The sequence below is a fragment of the Daucus carota genome, chromosome 4, assembly GCF_001625215.2.
Source record: "Daucus carota subsp. sativus chromosome 4, DH1 v3.0, whole genome shotgun sequence".
Classification (NCBI taxonomy): Eukaryota; Viridiplantae; Streptophyta; class Magnoliopsida; order Apiales; family Apiaceae; genus Daucus; species Daucus carota.
Genome location: NC_030384.2, coordinates 33980619 through 34004769, shown reverse-complemented (window position 1 = coordinate 34004769; position 24151 = coordinate 33980619). Strand labels below are relative to the sequence as shown.

Here is a 24151-nt window from a genome sequence, read left to right as displayed (position 1 = left end):
AAACTATTATTATTATTTAAAACAGCGATACTATCAGAGCCTAAATAAATTCCTACTTGTCTCAAATTTATGTTTCTGTTAGTTTTAATACTATCAGGTTGTGAAATGAAAAAGAATGTCCTAATCAAACATAACAGCAATTACTCATTTCTGAAGGAAAAAAAAAAAACAGAAGCACTTTATCAGGAATTTGAACAACTACTTACAATAAAGGATATTCACGGTTTGGTCCGATCCGAATTATCAAAGGTTTCATACGAACCAAAATAACGGTCTTTCTTTTAGATTATAACATATTATCATGAAATAGTCTGCAGCCTGTAACAATGTTATTTTTAATCTAACATATAAATATGATATCCACGACATTTAGCACATACATGGTATGTAAGCTGTTACTCATGCTCAGAGACTCAGACTTCAACATTTAATGAAGAAAGAGATAATATTATATGGGCCATATCATTTGCCTTGGCCAAGAAAATGAGCTTAGTGGCATGCTAGAATTAATTTTCTAGAACAGCCAATCAGTAATGAAAATATAACTTCTCGAGTAAAAAAAGACTTGTGTTGCATTCACCTAGAGTCATCTACTCCGGCAGCTGCAGCAGATTGTTCTGTTGGTTCCTTAACGACAGTAGGATGTTTCTTTTTACCAGGGCCAGCAGAAACTTTAACCGTTGCTGGTCTTAGTAATCGATCGCCAAGGAGGAAACCTCGACGGAATTCTTGAACTATAATACCTTCCTTGTACTCTTGAGACGGCTCACGTGCTATGGCTTCATGCAGCTGCACCAAAGAGATACCAATCGAACATAAGAAATGGCATCATATATACGTATTTAAAGGTCTAGTTGAAACAAGAGATCGTACACATTATAGGTACCCTAGTTCCTACTCCTGAACCAACATTCTGTCTGCTGTAACAGAGATAAGGGATAGCAGAAATTTCCTGACTCCCAGTGAAAACATAAAGTAAAAAGCAATATACAACTAACAAATGACTATTAATTCTGGAAAAATACAGTAGTAGTGACGGGAGATCGAAATTTTGTGAATCACAACAGATAGATCGCATCCACGAATTTATAGGACACAAGAAACTCTTCTGTGACGTTCTCTTCAACGCCGCTAGGGAAAGGAATATAATTTCGTCTATTTCCACTTCCCACTCTCCTTGGTTCTATACTTCTCTAGCCACTTCTAAATTCTAAATAAGAGCCGCAGACACCCTTTACCTTCTAAATTTCTTTTATCTTGTTCTACAACAGTTTATATATTTCCATCACATAGTAATGCAATGTAAGCCTTTATATAGGTGAAGCACTATAGCAAATCTCATGTGAAAAATGGAGAATATGGAACATTCACATAAATATTAATTGTAACTGCTGGATAGGGGCATGGATGTTAGGAGACTTTTCTATTCTAATCACGAATGGAGAAAGTTGCCTTCTAAGTTCTAATGGTTTAAAGAGAAAACTGATTTTTAAACCATAAAATAAGAAAAATTCAGGATTTATTATCAGATATACAGACATTTATGATTAACATTTAGAAATAAATAAGAAAAAAATAGTGGATGTCTGAACTGTATGTCTCCTATTTTCACTGGTGAATCTAAAACTGAACTCAAATAATATGGTACAAAGATACCACCAAATAGCAAACAGAAGCACTCATTCAAATGAACTTGCAAAGTCCGTATCATTTAACAAAATACATCTTCAGGTTGTGCTAAATAAGGACCAAGCTTTTAACTGGATTTAATCAAACATGTAACTTTAGGCACAGTTGATCTCAGGGTTTCTATATCAATCTCTAACAGATAGCCATATAAACTGAATGGCCCGAGTAAAATTTTAATGCTGATTGCGAAGAAAGAAGTAAAAAGAAATATAATTATATATTGAAACTACGAGACACAAAAAATAAAGAATATGCGTGAAATGTGGGTACATGTAAGTGCGAGCTGGTGTGTGACTGTGGGTCAAAAAAAGGCAAACAATTGTGTTGTCTGCAAAGATAAGCTAAACTTTGACCACTTGAGTCAGCATAAACTTCATGATTGCACTGTGCCATGCAAGTGCAGGTGCCTTTGAGACTGTTTATAACCTAATTGAGGTCCATATATGTTATTCCTTCTCAACCATCCATAGATTTCTATAGGTACTGTAAGTTAAGCAACTCCAGAGTCCAATGGAGAGAACGGAAGACCTCCAAAAGAAGACAATGTTCACAAGGTGTTTAGTTGGAAATCAAAAAGGAAAAAAAAAATAGTTTTAATGTATACATGCACAAGAGCAGGAGTGAAGCATTTGCTCCTGCACTGCAAGTTGGCTGACATGAGCTAAACCTAAGTTTAGGCTCTTCTGCAAAGTTTAAAGACATGCTTAGATGTTAATGCTTGACATGATAATGTATGACAATATGTGATGTAAGCCTCATAATTTAATATGGTGGACCATTGGACATCAGAAACGCTAGTTAGCCATCAAGAGACAATATCCCTTTACTTTAAGAGCTAATTAGATCTCTGGCAGTCAATTGTTCAAAGAATGTGTGCCTCTTTTTTGTCGTTACCCAAAAGCTGCATGTCTAATAGCCCAATACTTTCCATCTACCAATATCGTTTCTTGTGTTTACTAAACTTAGCGAGCAAATACAGTTGCATATAAATGAAAAACGAGAATAGAAATAAGAAGCAATTAAAAATTTAACTTACCAAGGGATCAAATGGCTTCCCAACAGTAGCAACAACAGCTACACGTAAGCTTCTCATGATCTCCACAAACTGCTTATATATACCCTGGTAACTTGCATCGATCTTTTTCTCTTGATCTGTCTGTAATTTGAGTTGTTGTTTGGCCCTCTCAAAATTATCAACCATGGGCAACAGGCTCCGTATAACTTCTCCCTCAGCATCACTCCTTATTGTAAGTTTCTCCTTTTCTGACCTTTTCCTAAAATTATCGAAATCTGCTTGTAAACGTATATATCTTTCCTTCCCCGAATTTATCTCTGCTGCCAGGGTTGAAGTTTTCATGACCAACTCATTTTTCTCATTTTCAACTTCACATATCATTGATTCGACTTGGGACGTGGTTCTCTCATCTCCAATCAAGACAGCCTCCTTGTAAACTTTGAGCAGGGACTTTATAGTAGGACTTTTTTCTTCTCCGTCAACTCCCGTGTTTTTTGAATCATCTAGGTGAACTTCATCTTGATCGTTTATCTACTAGATAATAAAGTTATGGAATGAATACACACAACATGTTACAAATAATATAAAAAAATTCACGCTGTAACAGGAAATTCCAATAATATTGTATAAGGAAGATCGTGCATTTAACTAGGATCATTAATTGGTGGCTAATCTAACTTTAATTAACAAAACAATTCTAAACTAAATGATGTCCTACGAAATTAAAGAAATTGGCTAGACAGGAGATGAGTCTAAAACTTCTGGAAAATCAAAGGCCGCAAGTAACAGTCTCAAAAAAACAAATGTTAATTATGTTATGTACCTTGTATAACTTCCAAGTGTTTGACTACTTAAACTAAGACTCCTATCAAATTGGCAATGAAATGAAGCAATCCATTCCTATGCTTGAAAGGTTAAGGACAATGCTAAAGGTCTGAAATATTTACCAGATGGTGCCCTCAGCATCATATCGGTGCACCACTGAGCATATTTTTCGGGACCTCTAACATTTCTAAAAACTTAAAAGCCAAACTCTAAATTTCAACAACATTAAAGCAGCTAACATATAGATAATCCTTTTCATGTATTAGTAACTGTATATAAGCATGCTCCACAGAAACCTAAAGGTGCTAACAAAAATCAAAAAGCAAGAATCCCAATTCATATATATAAGGTAATATCAACTACACAATGTGAAATCAAGAAAAAAGGTACCTTTTTATCTAATTAAAATTCAAATTAGAAGTTGTTATTATGCCAAACCCATCAATTTAAAATACATAAATGTATATATATTTGGGTAAAGAGGGTACCTGGGGAGAAAAGTTGGAAGCTTTGACTGAAAATGAAGATTTTAAAGATAATGGGGTTTTAGTCTTTGATGAAAATAATAATAATGGAGATGAGGATTTATAAACTGGGAAAGATGTAAGACTGGGATTGAAATGAAGAGAAGAAGGGGTTGTTCTCTTACAGACTAGGGGCTTTGGAGGATTGTAGAGAGAGAAATTGTTAGAAAGAGAGACTGCCATTGACATTACCAGAGCAGAGCAGAGCAGAGAGAAAGAGTTCAATTAGCAAAAAAGAGTTCTGATTTTACAATTTTTTTGAACTTAAGCTGTAGATCGCAAGTGTTTAATCAGGTGCTCACGCTCTGGTTGGCTATTTTTTGTGACTTCGATTTTTTTATATATTTTTATTCTCTTTTTACGCTAAATAAATGATTGAATTTAGTATTATATTTATCTGCAGAAAAGAATCAGGGGATCTGCTATTAAAAAAAAAAAAGAAATTAGTGCAAATATGCTGTCTATTAAAAAATATAATTAATTTTCACTCAGTTAGAGCTTGACTCAAAAATTAGAGCTCACCTCACAAAAAGAAAAAAGAAATTAGTGCAAATATGTTTCCATTCAAATGGAGTTTGACTCAAAAATTTGCAAAGACTACCTGCAAAACTCGAAGGAAGCCAAAAAAATATTGATTCTGAAATTGAAGAATTAAAAGATATTATATAATTAAATCTATTTGATATAGTATTCTATAATTAGTATTTTATAACTAGTTTTCAACATATGCTAAGCACCAAATTTCATATATTTAACTCATTTTGATTGGCTACTACTTATTAATAATGATGACCCCCAGCATTACAAAAGCTCTACAAATCAAAATAAACTAAATACATCTAATTTAACGCTTAGCATTTGCCTATGGCACACACTAGCCAACTCATTTTACAATTGGCACATTGTGTGCTAAAAGTCAGCAATTAATTATGATTACTCATCAATTGTTATTTTCTGTAACTCGTCGAATTGATTAAGGGCATGTTTGGTCTGTAGAAGCAAAAACTGCTTCTGCTTTTCTTAACCGTTTGTGTAAATAAGTATTGATTATGAATTGATTAAGGGCCTATTTGGTTTGCAGCTTTTTCTCTCATAGTTTTTACTTCTTTTTTAAACAGTTTATTAACTTATTTACTTATCACTTCTACTCTACTTTTTTAATTTAAACAAGAAGTCACTTCTTTTAAATTAATCCAAACAGCCCCTAAATCTCCGATTATTTAATTGTTAATCCCTAATCAATCCAATTACTTACTGATTAATCTTTCTTTCGTATCTTTATTGATTAATTTCGATTCCCGCTTTTCACGATAGTTGACATATCATTAAAAATAATGACACACACATTTCGCAACACTCTATTGACACATCATTTAAAAATAGTACTATCGCATGCTATTATAAAACAAAAATAGAAGGTGATGGGACAAACTATTAACATCAAAAACCAAATTTTAGTGCAAAAATATAGCAATAACTTCATTTATATTTACATCACCGTTGTCCATCAGTGAAATAGATTTGATCTAAGATTAGCAGATTAGCACTATGTACATCTATTTACTTGGCATTATGTACATCTATCTACTGCTAATACAATCAGGCATGACAGGCAGAAAAACTAACAAAAAACAAGTATCCAGATGCAAACAATTTTTCACTACAGGAACTCCATCCATTAAATTGATGCCAAAAGCCAAGTAAAAAATATTCAATACTAAAATTTAGTTGCAGAGCTGCAGCAACTAAATAACCGGAAACAAGATGAAACAACTCTGCCAAATTTAAAAAAGAAGTCTAAAGTCTAGCCTTAGCATTACAAGACGACTATTTTGTCAGAAAACAAAGATACCAAGTTCACCAATGATGATACAGCTTCTGATTTAGAAGACATTCATTCAGAATAAACATCTTCACTAGCTGAGTCTCTTTGGCATTGAACATCAACTGTGCCGAAGAACTCTGTAAATGGATAGGTTAAAGAACGTTTCAGAGGGTGGTCAACACGTCCTTCTCTGTAAATTTTACTGCCATCTTCTCCAGTGCATTTTACATCATCCAAACCCCCTTCAATGGGATTATTTATGTGTATAATCTTGCCGAATAACTGGAATGAGCTAATTCCAACTTTTTGTGAACACTTGCTGACTCTTTGTTTACCAACTTGCTCATTGCCAAAAAAATGCACACTGCTACGACTATCAGGTGATAAATTATCCACCTGCGCACTACCAATATTCAATTCAGTAGTTTCTGCCATTGGAGACATGTCACCAACGAAAAACTTGCTGCAAATTTGTTGACTATTTTCCAAAATGTTATTGGGTACACCGGAAACACAAATTTGATCTTGCCTGGCTCCCTGGATGCCAGCAGGGAAGGAATTATAATTCATCCATGATGGGTTCAAGTGCCCCATCAATGAATGAGATAAGAATGGCATTGGAAATAAAAGTTCTCCATCTCCAGCAGATAACAACCCTGGATCTTGAGAAAGTTTACATTTCTTTGTGGGATGGAATTCTGAATGAAGCGATGGTGTTGCCACCACATTCTCAACTTGCCAAGGGCTCACCCTCTTCACATTCTGTAAAGCTTCAGGTTCATCCCAGGTAACCTGTGACACGGAAAAAAGAAAAATTATTTCATATGTAAAATATCAGGGGAGTTGCTTAACCTACATGAACACTACATCCTACTTAAGTTTATACTCAAGCAGAACTTTCCATCATCCCCGACTTATTTTATTACATACCGGTTTGCACTATCATTTAACTTAGAGGTATGTAGTAACACTGTTGTAGAACAAAAACATATTCTTTTCCTTGATTCTTGAATATCATTCTAAGAAAGACATGCTTAGTTTTTCATGGTACTGTTAAAGCAATCAGTATATCGTCATATACGTGTATATGTATAGTAATAGACTAATTGGTTAATTATATATTTAAACCATGCATGTTGCAGATATGTACACAAACATTTTATAACAGATAACTTCAATAAAAAGTTGATGCAACGCCGAAAGACATTATTAATCATGGTGATCCACAAATAATTTTGAAAAGAATATCGCAGCAAGAACCATATACCTTGCCCCATTTCTTCTAACTACTACTATCATGCCAGATTTGTGGGACAAATAAGTATTGATTAGAAAACTCACCAGAAACCAGTAAACAAGATATATCACCTTTATTGATTACCATAAAGAAAATGATTACTTACAATTTTAGTAAATAAAAAACAAAAAATGCCACGAGTGTATGAAGACCAAGTAGATGGTACAACTTGAAGCCCAAAGCTGTAATTTCAAAATGCAAACTAAAAAAACAAAGGAAATGAGAACAGTATTATCAAACTGAACTGGATATTAATATATTATAGACATTCATCACGCTCAGCCACAGAGGAAGCACACGTAATTCTTATTCATACGGACCATCCATTGAAACATTACAGAGGCAATAACTTTAGTGAAAAATTGTGTACTAAAACTCAAAGGTCCATCTATTTCATCCTAATTTTATTCCCTCCTAGACTAAATCTACTCATTATATACCTAGATTTATAATCTGACTTCCTATGATTGTAGTTTTAATGTACAAATTCTGTTCGCGATTTAAACTCTTATGCTTGATGTTTATGGATCATAAAAGTGTTCCAATTTGACCAAAAGTACTAAAATTGGTTTTTCCACTTACTATCCTCTTGGGTTGTGTTTAATTGTAAAAGGTATTACCCTTGAAACCTTTCAACTCGCCTTTTACACCATCTAACTGCTTCCTTAGTCCTTATTACTTAATGTATTTCTTTTCACATTCTAATTACCTAAGATAGCAATGCTCTAGGCATAAGTACACTCCCTTTCTTCATAACCTTTTGTCTAGCATTTCTCTGGAGTGCTTCATTGTTGGCTAAAGAGCTTTATTGTTAAATATTCTCTTTAAGGTTAGTCTGTTACCTATCTAAACATTTGAAGCACTCTCTTCTGGCTGAAAAGCTTATCAACTCCCAGTATCCAGAACCATGTTTCATTATTTGTTGGCACTATAGCATCACTGCATATTCTCTTTACTATACACCAGTGTAAGCATTTAGAGCAATCCCTTTTGGCCTAATATCAACAAGACCATGTCTCATTTGTTGGTGGCCCACTCCTACACTCTTTTAACACCGTACAGTACAGAGTACAGACTGAGATAACTCCATAATCCACATCCACATAACTTCCAGTTTTGAGAATTTAGTCTCAGAGCAAACATATCCTTTTAGATTGTATATTATTGTCCTCAAATCAATATAAACATTACTTAAGAAATGGACAGATTTAGGCATCACAACAATATCAGGAATAGTACAGTTAGACTCTATTGGAAGATATATACATATACTCCTATAAAGGCAGAACAAAAGTTAATGAAATCATTAACTTTTTAATACATGAAGTAAAAAACATAGTATGCCCATAGTCCGACAAATAATTTTTTTAAATGTTACCTGTGCAAACTGTGTGTAGTTTGCACAGATAACACGGCTTGGGATGGTAAACAAGCAATGAAAGATAAGTATAGCAACAATGAATACAACTACCAATAGCGAATTCAGATGATTGAAGCATTCATTTTGAATTGCACAAAGAAAACTAGTAGAGAGTTGGGCAATCATTGGTCAAAAATGACCATATCATTTAGGAGGCCTACATACTAATTAAACTTATGCAAAATGAAAATAACCATATTCATCTTAAGTAACATTCCTATATTATGCCTTGGAGAGGAGTCGAACCTCCACGCTCGATGGCACGAGTATGAAATTCTCGCGTGTCTACCTTTTCACCACCAAGGCATGTGTTAAGTGTGTAACAATGTGCAAACCCCATCTCACAAAGGAACGATATTTAAAATAAAGTGAAGAGCAGGATTGGATAGAGTCTATTATACTTCACTGGTCAGGCGAATGTATAATTGCATACATATCCTTCCTTTAAACAAGCAAGATAACTAGGTTTTACTGTGTCAATCACAGTCTCTGGTTAGAAAGCTAGTTGTGTAATTTTAAAGATGTCTTTAGACATAAAATGAAAAGAAATAAAAAAAAGATGCTGGCAGAAGGGCAAATTTAAAAACCTGCACCAAGTACCAAAAAGTGAACAACAAAGTCCATCTTAGAGCACTCTTGCTAAAACACATGCTCGATAGTGATGTCTTCTCAATTTCTGAAATTTAGTAAAATTTGATGCTTAAAAGCAATGCTGTGGCAAGTATTTGCTTACACGCATCCCAACCCTTCCCATGGAAAAAAAAATCTCTGGTTTGGAGGTTCTTGATACATACTTGAGGTCTTGAAGATGTGGGTGGCATATATAAAAAAAAGTTAAACAGAGCCCTTCTTTCCACACTCAAATATACACTGACTTCTTAAATCAGCTTGGAACATGCAAAACTTTTATAATGACAAAAAACAATATCCATAATTTGGTGCACAGAAGATGGGCTGTCTTTAAAATACAATCGTATAGTATGGTATTTAATTTGACATATGTATTATTGTCCGTCTTATTTAGGCATGGGAAAGACGTATGCCAAAGGTTTTTTTTTACATATTCCGACTCCTTAGAGGTAACCTATCTGAGACACTTCGCTATCACATAGACCAGAAGTAATTACATTAGAAAGATACATTTTCCTGGTCCTAGAGTTATGCCCAATAACAGAAGCAACCACGATGAGAAGGTACAATTTCCTGGTCCTAGAGTTATGTTTAATTCATAAGCTTACTTCTCCGAGTGCTCGGATTAAAGTATTTTAAAAAAAAAACAAATCAGATAACATATATCCATATAAGTCATGAACGGTCAGCAGAAACATAACTGATGTTTCTGATATAGACAATAACATTATAAAAAAGATTATGCCCCTCCAGCACACACACCGTAGTCCAGATATCTGGACTATTCTGTGCCAAGTGAATACATAAGGAACTTCAAAACTTATCCAAATGTTGTTGGTTTAGGTACCTCCAGGTACCATCATCATATAGCATCTTAAATTGTACAATGAATAGTTACTACTGAGAAAATGACTCACGACAAATTTTGAAGTTCAATATACCACAGCTTGACTTTCCACAAGAAAAGATTATAATATATGTATACAGGCACACGCAAAGAGACATAATCATTTTCTAGAAAATTGATATGCTGAAGCAGAGGAAGAGAGTGCCTACTGCTAAAGCAAGATGTATATGGAGGAAGATGATACATATGTAAGCATTTTAGGGAGAATATATAATCACAAACAAAGTAATATAGCAATCATTATATTCACTGTAACATTGGAGCAATGAATCAGTCAAGTGATATGCCATACTTACAATTGTTATATCCACTGCAGCGATGGAGTAAAAAATCAGTCAAGTGATTTAATGTAAACTTACTTTGAAACATATAAATAAATATAACTATATTAACTATCAATTCCAGCTGTCTAGTAACTGGTTATCAATAGAGATGTCTAGATGCATACAACTAGTGTGGGGAAATGCTTCATGATGGCAACTGTACAAAATGTTAGTAGTATACAATTTTAATATTACTCAATCATTATAAACTAGAAACGAATATATATATATATATATATATATATATATATATATATATATATATCTCTAAATACCTGAAGCATCCGCCAAGGAGAGCCTCGCCATGGTCCACTATCTGGCAATACAGCAGATGACACCGTCCCCTGAAACCAAGTCATTCTTGATGAATCTTCTGTCTCCACTGCCATTTTCACCCTCATTCCCACGGTCCAAAACACTGAAAAGGACCTCTCCACCTTTTCTGCTTTCACCACAAAATCTGCAGACCCGGCACCAGGGTAATACACAATCTCAAACCCTAATCCTTTGGCAGCCAACTCAGCAGCCTCCTCCACTGCCTCCACAGCGACCCTACCCCTGACATCTCTAGAAAATCCCTCCCTCTCTCTTTTATCCTCATAATAATTCCAGCGCCCATTACAATCAGCATTAGCTTTAACAGCCCTCCTTATCCCTACAGAAATTTCACCACTACGACGGTTTCGCATAAACACAACAGAGTCCCCAGCAACTAGTTTCTTATTGTTCACAAACTTGCTCCAACCCGTAGTCAGCAAATGACGACGTGGTGTGCCCCTATAAATATGGCGAAACTCCCACAAAACACCGTGAACATCCCTCACTCCAAGGTTCTGCACAGGTGGATCAGCCTCGAAATTCAACGCTGGGAAAATCGAGTCAGCACAAAACCTCGGGACCGAGAATCCTCCACCATTGTTTGCATCCGATGGAGTCAAAATCTTAGAGAATGAAACAACATCATTCTCATCCTCTACATCACCCTGGTCAATTATTTCACCATGATATATTATCACTCCATTTTCACACACACAACAAAATACAAATAAAAGCATATAACTACAAATAAACAAGTAACGGCGGTTCACAGCTTAAAACATATCAGTCAAAACAAACTCATAAGTATATACACAACTAAACATCGATAAAATTAAACATGATCCATAAGTAAACTCAATTGATAAAGTAACACATTATGACCATGCCAATAATCATGTCATGCATTTCAAACTCCATTGATTATTCAAATTCTCCACAGATCCAATAATTAAACCTAACAATTAACAAAACCATACCAGTAATAAGCACATAATTAACCACAATTCATAAACCTCGATAAATCAGTAAAAACAATAAACGGATCAAATACACATATACAAACTAACATTTATTTATCAAATAATCTAAACATCCACCAATTAAACCAAAATATCACTAAAAAAGTACCCATAGTTAAAAATTCTCATCAGATCAGTAAAAACAAGCGCAATAAAACAGTAAAAACAGTCACAGACATAATATATATCCAGTATTACCTGCTCATTCCGTAACAACACACTCTGATCACTAGGAACAGGCACAAGATGCATCTTCGCAAACACCTCATCCGTCTCGGGATTGGCGAAGAATCCAACACCACGCACACAACACAGAGTGTACGGACGAGCGAACACGAGCGGCGAGAACGTCGGAGTGGACGCCGATTGCTCGGAATGGCCTTGCGGAAAATAATAAACCCTGGAATTGACCGCCGGAATGTGTACGGAAGTCCCGGCGCAGGCTCGCCAAATCGCCGGCTCGACTTTGAGCAGCTGCCGATTAGTCGCCATTAGTGATGGAAAGTGAGAGAGTGAGATTTGTGTGTAAGTATAGGTGTGAGTATAATTAGGGTTTATACATTTGTGGTTTAGTGTGAGAGTGTGGGTGGCGTCTAGGCTCGCAAAACGGGGTACGAATGCTAAAGAACTGGGTATATGTAACAAACAGTTTGTTTTTTTGTATTTTTTGTGGGGTAGAGTTTATGTGGTGTTGTGTGTAAAAGAATGTTGTGTAAAAGCAGTTTTCTGTCATATTTTCGTCTTGTACGAATAAATTATTAGATTTATATTCAGTTATAAAGTTCATTAATCTGGACTTTTTATTTCCTTTTCAAATACTACTCCCTCCGTCTCTTCCTGTTTGTACTTTTCACGTTTGCCAACACACACTTTTGATCATTCATATCTTTAATTTCATAGTAGCATTAAATATAAAAACTTCACCGTATTAAAGTACTCGTGAATACGAATCTAACAAGATCACTCATGACTATATTTAGTTTTATAGATTAGAAGTAAATTAGTAATTTGTCTCATGTTATGAACAGTACCGACATTAGAAACAAGAAAAGAAAAAAGAAACGGAGGGAGTACATGTTTATAGTTTGGTGTACTTGTTGAGTAATAGTGTAACTGATTTTAAGAAGCGTGTTGCAGGCTGGATTCTGTACAAATTATATTACTTGAATATATTGTTAAGTGATTTTATGGAGGATGTTGCAGGTTAGATTTTGTATAAATTATATCACTCGAATATATTGACGACTAAATTTGTGGCCATAGATATCAAATAAGTACTTTGAAATATAAGTCCAAGCAGTAATATTATTTATAAAATTTTACACATTATTTTTGAATGTTATCAAAACCAAGTAAAATGTTATGATTTCTGATGTGTGATATTTATAATCACACTTTTTCCTCATATTTTAAATACTTTTGCATGAAACTGGATTTTATTTAATATATATTTTCATGTTTTCTTGTAGAAAATAAAGAATTCTCATAATAGAAGGAATGGAGCAAAAAGTGCATTATTTGAAGTGATTTCTAGCAAAATTCGGATTTTGGGATTAATTGTGTTGTGTTCATTGTTTTGATCATAACCGGAGTTCTGTAAGTCCGTTTTGGGCCCGTAAACAGCCGTTGGAAAGCTTGCGAGAAGACCTTTAATTCAAGTAAGGTTTCAGAATTTATTGACATTCCAATCAGCCCAGAATATGGCCAGAAGCAGAAAGTCCGAATTTTCTACTTTGAACTCCTATTCTATTTGAGAAACTTATTTGTAGTATTTATTTTATTCAAAATATAGTATAGGAAAAATAGATCAGTTATTGTTTTGTTTTCTAATGGGCTTGGGAGTTACATGGGCCAAGAGACACAAAAACATTACAGGAGGGAAGTTACAAAAAAAGACAATAGACACCGGGAGAAGAAGTTGCACGCAAGAGAGCAAGGAGGAAGAAAGCAATTGGAAGAGACAAATATAGAGTTCTTCTTCTCTTCTTTACCTTTCTTAATTGTAACATGGATTTGATGTCTTTATACTTGTGTTTAGTTCTTAGTAGTGTGATGTTGAACTAATTTCTCTTATAGGCCTTTAATGGATTCTTTTGATTATATATAAGTTGTTTCTTCATTTCTCTATCCTTGTGGTCATATTGATTGCTTATGTTGATTTGTGTGTATTGCTTCTCAAGGATTGATCACCTTTGAGATTGAACTAGTAACTTAAGAGGACTTGGGAGAGAAATCTTAAGTTTGGACTCAATCAACATAGCCTAAGATTAAATTTTTATATTGACTTGTGGTTGGGACAGGAATGTACTTAAGCACCTTGGGTAGTCGATTAAGGTGATGTTTAATGCTATTTATGAGTTTAAATTCTACATAGGGATATGTGGGTTAATTCATAAATAAGAGTCATTTGAGATTCGGAAGGTCCTTATGAATACTTGTTAGCCTTAGATTAGTAATTAGATTAGACCATGAGAATTGATGTATGATGAGATACTTGTTGATATCAAAAGATGAAGTTTTAGGCCTATCTTGTTAATCTTGTCATTGAAGTTGTGTTAGTTAGTTCTCTAGTGTTATTTATTTTAACTTTTTTTAGCCAATGTGTACTTTAACTTGAATTAGGAGAACAATGGTGTATGGTACTTAACAACTTATTTTTAGTCTCTGTGAGAACGAATAAATATACTACTTGTAACGATACGTGCACTTGCGTATAAGTTGTAAAATCGCTAACAATTTCTAATATTTATGATAATATATTAAGATTTTATCAAGTTTATTTATTATATTTTTTAATTAAAACAAAAAAAATAACTATATAATAAAATATAAATAATAAATAAACTTGATAAAATCTAAATATATTATCATAAATATTAGAAGTCATAGCCTTTTACTTGGTTTGATAACATTCAAAAATAATGTGTAAAACTTTATAAATAATATCATTACTGCTTAAACTTATATTTCAAGGTACTTGTTTGATATTTATGACCACTTTAGTGACCATCTTGATACCGTTTTGAGTTCAGTGACCAACTTGATACATTAAGCTCACTTGAGTGACCAACTTGATAATTAACCCTTGTAGAAAGATTATAACCTAATTTTTACGATAATTATTTGAGGATCAATCTAATAAATAAATTATTAGATTTTGATATTAGGCTAAATAATTAAAATTAATTTTGTTTTTCTTTTTAGTTGCATATTTATTATTTGTTGTTGCATTTATTAGATAATATTGTATCGAATTTTACATGCTGGTAGGATTATGTATAAATTACACCACTCGGATTTGTTGAGGACTCAACTCAAATATTATAAGATCAATAAAATCAATCTCACAAAATATATTGCAAGTGAAATTAATTAAATATAGACAATTATAACATAACTTTTTAGGGTAATCATTTGGAGATACAACTACTTTTTTTAATAATCATTCATTAGGGTGCTCTTTTGAAAAAAAATTGTAGTGTGATTTTACTATTTTAACTGGTAAATATTTTTAATATAAATAATCTTTCGTATCACCCATTCTATACTATTCCATTCACCCCAATCAATTATAACATAACACTTCTTTTAATAAATATTCTAAAAAAAATTGTATATGCTTTATCGAGTGGAGAATTTGAAGATGATGATATTAACGCATAAATATAGACACTTGCATAAACACAAGTGAATAACGGAAACAAAAATCAGGTAATGCTCTTTTTTAAACTAATATACTTTAGAAAAAATGAGTTTGTCTGCGTACATAATTATATGAGAATATAATCAATGACAAATGAGATACTTTATTTTATGGACGAGTATTTTATTAAGAGGCAGAAAGAGTTGCGGTAATTGACCGGATCCACATGAATTCAGGAGTGAATTCAAACAAGGGATAGAAAGATTTCACAATAAAATAGAAAAGAAAACCCCTTTGTTTTGATTTTTTTTCAAAACAGCTCTTTTAATTCTTGTGCTTTAGCTTTCGATTACCGATTCTCGTCAATCATCTGATTACCGGATAATCATCAATCGTCATCTACAGAATGTTTTAATTCTTTTGATTATTTGAGGATCAATTTATTTATACAAATAAATTATTAGATTTTGATATTAAGCTAAATAATTAAAATTAATTTTGTTTTTCTTTTTAGTTGCATATTTATTATTTGTTGTTGCATTTATTAGATAATATTGTATCGAATTCTACATGCTGGTAGGACTATGTATAAATTACACCACTCGAATTTGTTGAGGACTCAACTCAAATATTATAAGATCAATGAAATCAATCTGACAAAATATATTGCAAGAGAAATTAATTAAATATAAACAATTATAACATAACATTTTATGATAATTATTTGGAGATACGACTACTTTTTTTAATAATCATTCGTTGGGGTGCCCTTTTTGAAAAAGAATTGCGGTGTGATTTTACTATTTTAATTGGTAAATATTTTTTATATAAATAATTTTTTGTATCATCATTCATCCTATTCCACTCACCTCAATCAAATACAACATAACACCTACATTAAATGCGTCTCTTAATAATCATTTCAAAAAAATTGTATATGCTTTATCAATGAGAGGATTTAAAGGTGGTGATATCAACGTATAGATATGGACACAAATACAAGTGAACAACGGAAACAAAAAACATGTAATGCTCTTTTTTAAACTAATATACTTTAGAAAAATTGAGTTTGACTGCGTATAGATTTATATGAGAATTATAATTAATGAATATTTTATTTTCTGAGCGAGTATTCTATTAAGAAGCAGAAAGAGTTGTGGTAGCTGACCGGAACCACAGAAATTCACGAGTGAATTCAAACAAAGGATAGAAAGATATTACAATAAAATCAAAAAGAAAACCCCTTTGTTTTGTTTTTTTTTTCAAAACAGCTCTTTTAATTCTTGTGCCTTGGCTTTCGATTTCAATCGTCATCTACAGAATGTTTGTTCTGACTTTAAATCGGGACTTAAAACTGTATCCAACTTTAAGCTGAAAAACGTCTATTTATGTAATAAGTTAGAGGTCGGTAGGGGAGAGCGGATGCGGTTTCGGTGCGGTTTTTGGATAAAACCGCAACCGCAACCGCATGTCCTCGGTTTTTAAAATCAAAAATCTCAACCGCAACCTCATTGTCAGTTTCGGTTTCGGTTTTAAAACCTCGGATTCGGTTTCGGTTAAAAAAACCGCATGAAAAAAAAATTATTATACATGAATAATCATAATCTAAATAAAAAATTATACATCCATCGAAAGTTTAAATAAAATGAAAGCATAATCTAAATCATAAATCTGCATAATATTAAGTCTAAATATCAAGTCACACATGAAATATAGCTGAATCTTGCTAAGTAGTTGAACCTAGTCATTTAAACAGCAGAAATTTGACATATACTTTCTCTCTCTGTATGAACAGAGCCTTGTACTTTGGCCGGCCACATAATGATCAATTCTAGTCTGCCAATCACCAGTGTAAACTTCCAGTCATATAAATACGATTAATAATGAACATGTAGGCATATCCTTCTGTTTAAAGTAATAATAAGTAGTTCATACCAGTATTTAAGTCTTTATATTAATAATATATATATATATATATAATATTTATTATAAAAATCGGATCGGTTCGAGTTTTTTCGGATCGGTTCTAGCTGTAACCGGAACCGCAAAATCGGTTTTGGGTTCGGTTTTTAAGTTTTCGGTTTCAGTTCGGTTTTATACGGTTCTGTTTTTAACGGTTTTTAGCGGTTTCGGTTTCGGATTCAGATTTATTCGGTTTTTTGCTCACCCCTAGAGGTCGGCATAAAATTAGAAATAAGTCGGAAACTGACTTAGGTGCCGTTTATGGTTGCTGTTGCAGACAGCAACAACAACTTTTGGCTGAAAAGCAGTAAAAAGCTGTTTGGTAAATAGTAAAACAACTTTTTCAGACAATAGCTTTTAGCTGAAAAACTGTTTTTAGAAAAAGCAGGTTTTCTGATATTTTTGAAAAAAGCTGTTTTTCAATTTTTGCAGAAAGCTGTTGCAGATTTCACTATCAAACATCATCAAAATATTATATTTTTACATTATAACTCAAAATAAGCCAAATCAAAAAAAATACCAAACAGGTATTTGATCTCTGCAACAACACTTTTCCTGACAGCACAACAATTTGTAAATGCACTTCCAAACAGACCCTTAAAACCATAAGTTAGTTTGAGGTATTTCTTCCAGCGACTTAATTGTTTAAACCTTTTTTTAAAAAAAATTACCGCCAAGTCATAAGTTACTCATAAATCAATTTTATTTATATTTTTATATTTTTAATAACCTTTAAATCATTAATAAGTCTAAATTAGTCAAACAGACATTTTAAGCTCACAGCTTAACACATAATTCACATTAAGTCATAAGTCATTAACTCGGCGAAACGCCTCCCAGATTGCGGTACTCTGCCGTTTTCTGACTAAGTTCTTTTTATTCTCATTTCCATGTCATTGTTTTCGTGGTGAATAAAGTTTAATTTTTAAAAATCAGGGGGTATATTCAACTGAAAGTTTAGACGATTTTTTTTTATTCATGAATTTGAGGATAATTAATTCATATTTTAAATTATATATCACAATTTTGGTGTATTCAATTGGAATTTCAAATTATGCTACAAAATCTTATTGTACTTAGTCAGGATTTTAAATTATATTTAAAATCCGATGACATTCAATTGGGATTGTTTTAAATCCATTAAAATATGTTGATATCAAATGCTAATGGATTTTTTTTTGACTTCATGAAATGATTGATTTTGTGGGATTGTTCAGTGTATTTTAAACTTTTTTAACACCAAAATTCATGAAATTTTGAAGCATTATGCTTATCCGAAAGAATCTGTAACAACTCTATGACATTTTAACAAAAATCCGTACAAAATCAAAATCAAATATAATCTATTAAAATTTATAGATTAAAAATAATCCATTAAAATCTCAGTTGAATACACCTTCCTTAGTTTATGTTATGTTACATGTATTTTGTACTTTCTTTTTCTAGATTTAATGAAATGTTAGAATATAATGTGATCCTGGTTAGCATTCTTCTCAACGTCTCAAAGTTTTGAGAGCTTGGTATCAAAAATTCAAAATGCCCCAAATATGGGCGTCCATGTTCGACTCGCGACTCATAGATAGGCTTTCGGGTAAGGGAAATGTTGAAAGATCCCTGAGAGAAGAGCCAGGGAATTAGGATGTGCAGGTGGTATAATGGCAGCGGAGATGAAGATGACAGCCATTCTGGAAGTAAAGAAATGGGTTTTGAATGTTGATAATTTGTTTAAATAATATAATAGTATTGCTTTAAGCTGATAGGTGCAGATCGGTTTGTATAATATGGTTACATTTCTCATTTTTGACGTGCTGGCTAAGCTAGACGCTGATTTATAATAAATTAGCAAAGGGAAATTAACAGCAGTGAAATTTACAATCAGAAAAAAAAACAGCTGAAATGTTTTTGATGCTAAATGACCCCATGCTTAGCTATAGTAGTTAGTTTCATAAAATTGCCCATGAATTAAGCAATTACCTAGCCTATTAACTCTACATAAATTTGAAAGAAAAGATATATTCATCAGAGCAGATTAAATTTCAACAAATTCAGATTTATCCTATTCCCAATTATAAAGAGCAGAGGTTCCTTCGTCTTCAACATGAATGCTAATTCAAATAACAATCATTCTTATAACATGTCATTACTTGGTTCAATAACATGACACATTACTTAGTTCAAGACTCGTCTTCAGAACATTCCACATCCCAAACAAGATTTATTCTTCATATCACAATTATAATCAAAAACCAGTTCAAAACCAAACCAAACAATGATAATCAAAAACCAGTTCAAGACCAAACCAAACGATAATAATAATAACCAGTTCTAGGACCAAACCCAAACAACGATAATCAAAAACCAGTTCAAGACCAAACCAAATAGCAAGCTGTGAGTCGGAGACCCCAGGGGCCAGGACACAACAGCAGAAACAGAAGGTAATAAAAGACACAATCAGACACCAGTAAAAGACCAAACAATATAGCAAGCTGTGAGTCAGAGACCCCAGGACACGATAGAAACAGTACGAAATAGAAAAAGAAAACATGCCAGAACAGGATTTGGGCTCCAGGACTCATTCATCTTCAGTTTCAGACTCAGCACTCTGAAGCCACTCGACAAATGGTTTGACATTCTTCCAGATCAGGGAGTCTTTATTGTTGCCATTCAAGCCCTTCTCGTACCACTCCACTATAAACTCTTCTTCAAGCACATCGCTGTCATACAGAACTTTCAGCGCCAAAGCCACTTCCTTCACTGCCTCAGCACTGGCTTTCCCACAGAATGCCTCAAATGCATTCAGTAGAACAAGTTGTGATCCTTCATCCCGAGTAGCAGCTGCTAGGTAGTTTTTCTTCTTAGTCACCTCCTTTGAAAATCCCTTTCCAGCACCATCAAACATAGCTTCAAAAATTGCATCGAAGACTTGCTGAGATGAACCAGAGAGTGTATCCAGAAAGGGTTTAAACTTGCTTGCAGAGGAACCCTTTTTGAGATAATCTTTGATCTCAAGCACAAGCTTCTCATGAAGGGTGCTAGCATTAGCAGCACCATTTGACTGACCATTGACTTTAGGTTTCTCTTCACGCACTGGCGAGCTTTTTCCAGACTTCGGCTTCTCCTCAGTTGTATCAAGCATAACCATACCAGCAGTTACAGCACTGAGCTGTTCCTGGATCCTCAGTCGAGCTGCTTCAGCTGAAGTGTCAGTCTGCCATTGGACGTCATCATCATCATCCTTACCACCCACTGCTTCCATCTCATCTGCCTGGCTTCCTGCAGGAGACTTGTCTTCATCAGACACATTTACTTTCTTCTTGCTTGAAGCTTTGGATGATCCATCCTTAGTGCTGCCTTTTTGCTTAACAGCTTCTTTTTTTAGCTTCTTCTGCTCCTCATCCAAAGCCTCACCTGCTTTCAGGCGCTCCTTCTCAGCTCTCCTCATTGCCTTTTTGTCTTTAGCCCCCTTCTTCTCAGGAGGATTTTTGATGATGAAGGTAGTAAGCTTGTCCCTCATATCAACATCCGACAAATGTCCACATGCTGCGCATTTGAGGGTAACCATCTGTGTTTTAGTTATAATTATCTCAGTCTCAGGGTTCCCACATCCATAACACTGAACATACTTCTTAATGAAGTTCTCTAGAAGGCCAGCAAGTTTAGCAGTGTCATGCGCGCCATTAACATGCGAAGCACCAGATTTTTCATCAAATTTGGATTGAGCTCCCAGCTCACAACCAAAGTACTTAGTTGTATAAGCAGCAGACCTACCCAAGGCCTTGGCGATATCAACCATGTTGACAACATTAGTCTTGATGCCATTTCCCCGACCTTCAATCTTTGTTATCATCCTTGGCATCTTATACCTATAAAAGGCATCATCTTTGTTTCCAGCACCAATATTCTGCAAAGCCATCTTCAAGGTAACCTCCAAAAATATATTATTAAAGAAGGTAGAAGGGGTGTGTTACAGATTTAGTATCCTTCGCAATAAATTGACAAGGCCGCGTAAATTGGCAACCCTCACAGTTTCTGTTAAAACCCTGCAATGCTTCAATATGCATACAGCCAACCTTATCCTTTATCCTGGACGACGGACAGTATCCACCGAGCAACCCAAATGATGAACAAAACAGGGTGGCCTGTTCAGACATAAAAATGTTTCTGACTTGCAAGCCTACACTTTGGCTAACACCGTTGCAGATTAACCTGTGTATCCAGAAACCAATATAAATCCCAAAAATCGAGGTATACTAGAATTTCATTTATACAAAAACCTCATATAGCAAATAACAGAAGCACATCAAAATATAAGCCTTCAGAGTATGGACTGAATGACACTACTAATAAGTAATATCAACATAGGTACATTATACTTGATTCTTCGCAGTCCGCACACAATTAATAACATAAGTAATCAGCTCTATAAAAATTTAAACACAGATGACCAGAAAACAACATTCAAATTCCAACAAACAGTTAAATTACATCAAATCCTCATATATCAGATTTCTATACAAAATCAAACACACGTGACCAGATAAACAACAATAATCGACTTCCAACAAACAGTTAAACCATATCAAATCCTCAAACATCATAAGCAATTCAACAATTTCAACACAAAACCAAACACTTAACCGTAACAAACCCTAAAACATCGAAAACCAGAGCAACATAACACAAATCAATTCAGTCATTAAAATCGTCAGATGAATCAGTTTTATCACAATCTCGCAAACACAAATTCATAACCAATCAAATCACCACGAATAGAACACCACATAGATCTAGTTTCAGTATCGAAGTACGCATACAGTAGATTATAATCATAAAGAGAGAACAATAATAAACATAGCGATTAAATTAAATCGGGAAAAAAAAAAATGAATGTTGAAATTAGGGTTAGAGTGAAACCTGAGCGATGAGATTGAGATGGAGGCGGCGAAGAATAAAGGAGATTGAAGAGAAGGGAGAGGCGAATTGGCGTGAGGCAAGAGGTTAAGGTGAAGAAATAAGATGAGTCTGGAATGAGTTTATATAGATGTACAAACCCTGTACGTAGTTTCTTAGGATTTAGGGTTAACTCACCGCCGTTTGATTTTTATTATTTTCTTTTGATTTTTGTAAATTTCTCGTTGTTTCGAGTATTTTGTTCCAAAAATCGATGATAAGCTGTTAACCGATTGAATTAGATGTTTTGACTAGTTGATTGTAATAGATGTTTTGACCAGAGGAATTAGCTGCTTCTCGTAAAATTGTTTGGTAAATAGCTGATTGATTAGCTTTTTCTGATATAAATTAAAACCCCTAACCTAAAAAACTCCTCAAAGTACCTTTTTCAAAATTAACTTTCTGGTCCAAACTTCTATTTCAATCCGCTAACTACCAAACACTTATATTAGCGAATTCCAGGTCAAATCTCTAAACCACCTCAAAACTCTAATTTTGTCCCAAACCCCTAACTTCCAAACAGGCCAATATCCCATTTTTACTTTCTTGGATGAATATACATTTTTATATTTAAAATTTGGTTTTATTGATATTAAAATATAAAAAATAAATATTAAAAGATTTTATGTATTACAATGGATGATTAGTAGTAAATTATTATTAGTATAATGATATTATTTAGCAACATTTTCCTACTCAAAATAGAATATTATTCAATAAATATATAATAACTATTGTTTTTCTAAAAAGCCTAACTCTAGTCGGAGAAAGAATTTTATAAATTAATCTCAAATATTATATTTTTACTTAAAAATATCGAAATTATCAATATGTTAATGATAAGTTAAAGATAATGAACAGGATAAATACGATGATCTACAAATGAGAAATTTAAAAGGTGGAGTCTATTCTTCTAACAAGGAGAATGTGTCGTGTAATAAACAACATTCAAATTTTCAAATCTACAGCTCTTGCTAAACACTCTGAGAATGACTAGATTCAAACTACTAGTATGCAGAAGATAACCAACATATGACAACCAAGTGCAAACAATCAACAAACAGAAACCTCACACATGAATCTTCTACAAATCTTTAGCATTGGCATTCTTTAACATTTGGCAGGATTGCTAATTAGACACTTTATCATTGAGTTAAACACGGACTGATACAATACTTCAGTTACAAATTTGAATAACTATTTCGACAGTAATGCAAGATTGGCAGAAGAAAATTGTACTTGATTAAATTCCCAAAGTACATTGCTGTTGGAACTATGTGCATTATCCAAGACATCATGTTAGCATCAATATGTCTAAGAACTCTATGTATTTCAAATTTGTCGGTTTTAACAAGTTAACAATTAGAGCATCAAGTGAATGAAGTCATAATTTAGCTCATCAGGCACATAAGGTTTTCTAGATTGGCATAGCCAGGCACAGTGAAATTGGCATATGCATCTATGTACGTAACGTAGGATCCGAAGTTTATGTCAAACTGGTGTCAAGTCACCAACTTGATTAATACAGGGTATACGGTATTGCTTATTTAATACCTGAAAGTAACAAGCTTGTTAGTTAGGTATATTTCCTGCAGAGATTTAGGACTAACCCTGAAGAAACCGAGTCACGAACAAAACTTGTATAACTAAGTTTAACGAGATGAAAGGGATAATAACCACATCAAAAAGACTGAATACAGAGCCTCTTACTTCTTAAATAATGTTCCAAATAGAAAACCATAACCATATTGTTAGATATCACACAATAATAAAACTGGGCCTGTAAGAGTTCAGTGTATAAAAT

At 33.6% G+C, this 24151-nt stretch overlaps 3 protein-coding genes across 3 annotated transcripts; all 3 read right to left on the bottom strand.

Moving 5' to 3' along the window:
• Positions 1 to 319: 319 nt before the first annotated feature.
• On the bottom strand, positions 320 to 4358 carry LOC108216394 (uncharacterized). Its single transcript, XM_017389147.2, has 3 exons — positions 4018 to 4358; positions 2726 to 3235; positions 320 to 789 (listed from the first exon to the last, which is right to left on the bottom strand). Exons 1-3 carry the CDS (start codon positions 4240 to 4242, stop codon positions 577 to 579), a joined length of 948 nt encoding a protein of 315 aa, XP_017244636.1. The 5' UTR covers positions 4243 to 4358; the 3' UTR covers positions 320 to 576.
• A 1195-nt stretch (positions 4359 to 5553) lies between these two features.
• LOC108216579 (auxin response factor 17) lies at positions 5554 to 12458 on the bottom strand. The gene is made up of 3 exons (XM_017389372.2): positions 11991 to 12458; positions 10731 to 11438; positions 5554 to 6670 (listed from the first exon to the last, which is right to left on the bottom strand). Exons 1-3 carry the CDS (start codon positions 12282 to 12284, stop codon positions 5948 to 5950), a joined length of 1725 nt encoding a protein of 574 aa, XP_017244861.1. The 5' UTR covers positions 12285 to 12458; the 3' UTR covers positions 5554 to 5947.
• Positions 12459 to 19647: 7189 nt separating this feature from the next.
• Positions 19648 to 22455, bottom strand: LOC108219106 (eukaryotic translation initiation factor 5). Its single transcript, XM_017392387.2, has 2 exons — positions 22312 to 22455; positions 19648 to 21603 (listed from the first exon to the last, which is right to left on the bottom strand). Exon 2 carries the CDS (start codon positions 21308 to 21310, stop codon positions 19970 to 19972), a length of 1341 nt encoding a protein of 446 aa, XP_017247876.1. The 5' UTR covers positions 21311 to 21603; positions 22312 to 22455; the 3' UTR covers positions 19648 to 19969.
• Positions 22456 to 24151: the final 1696 nt, after the last annotated feature.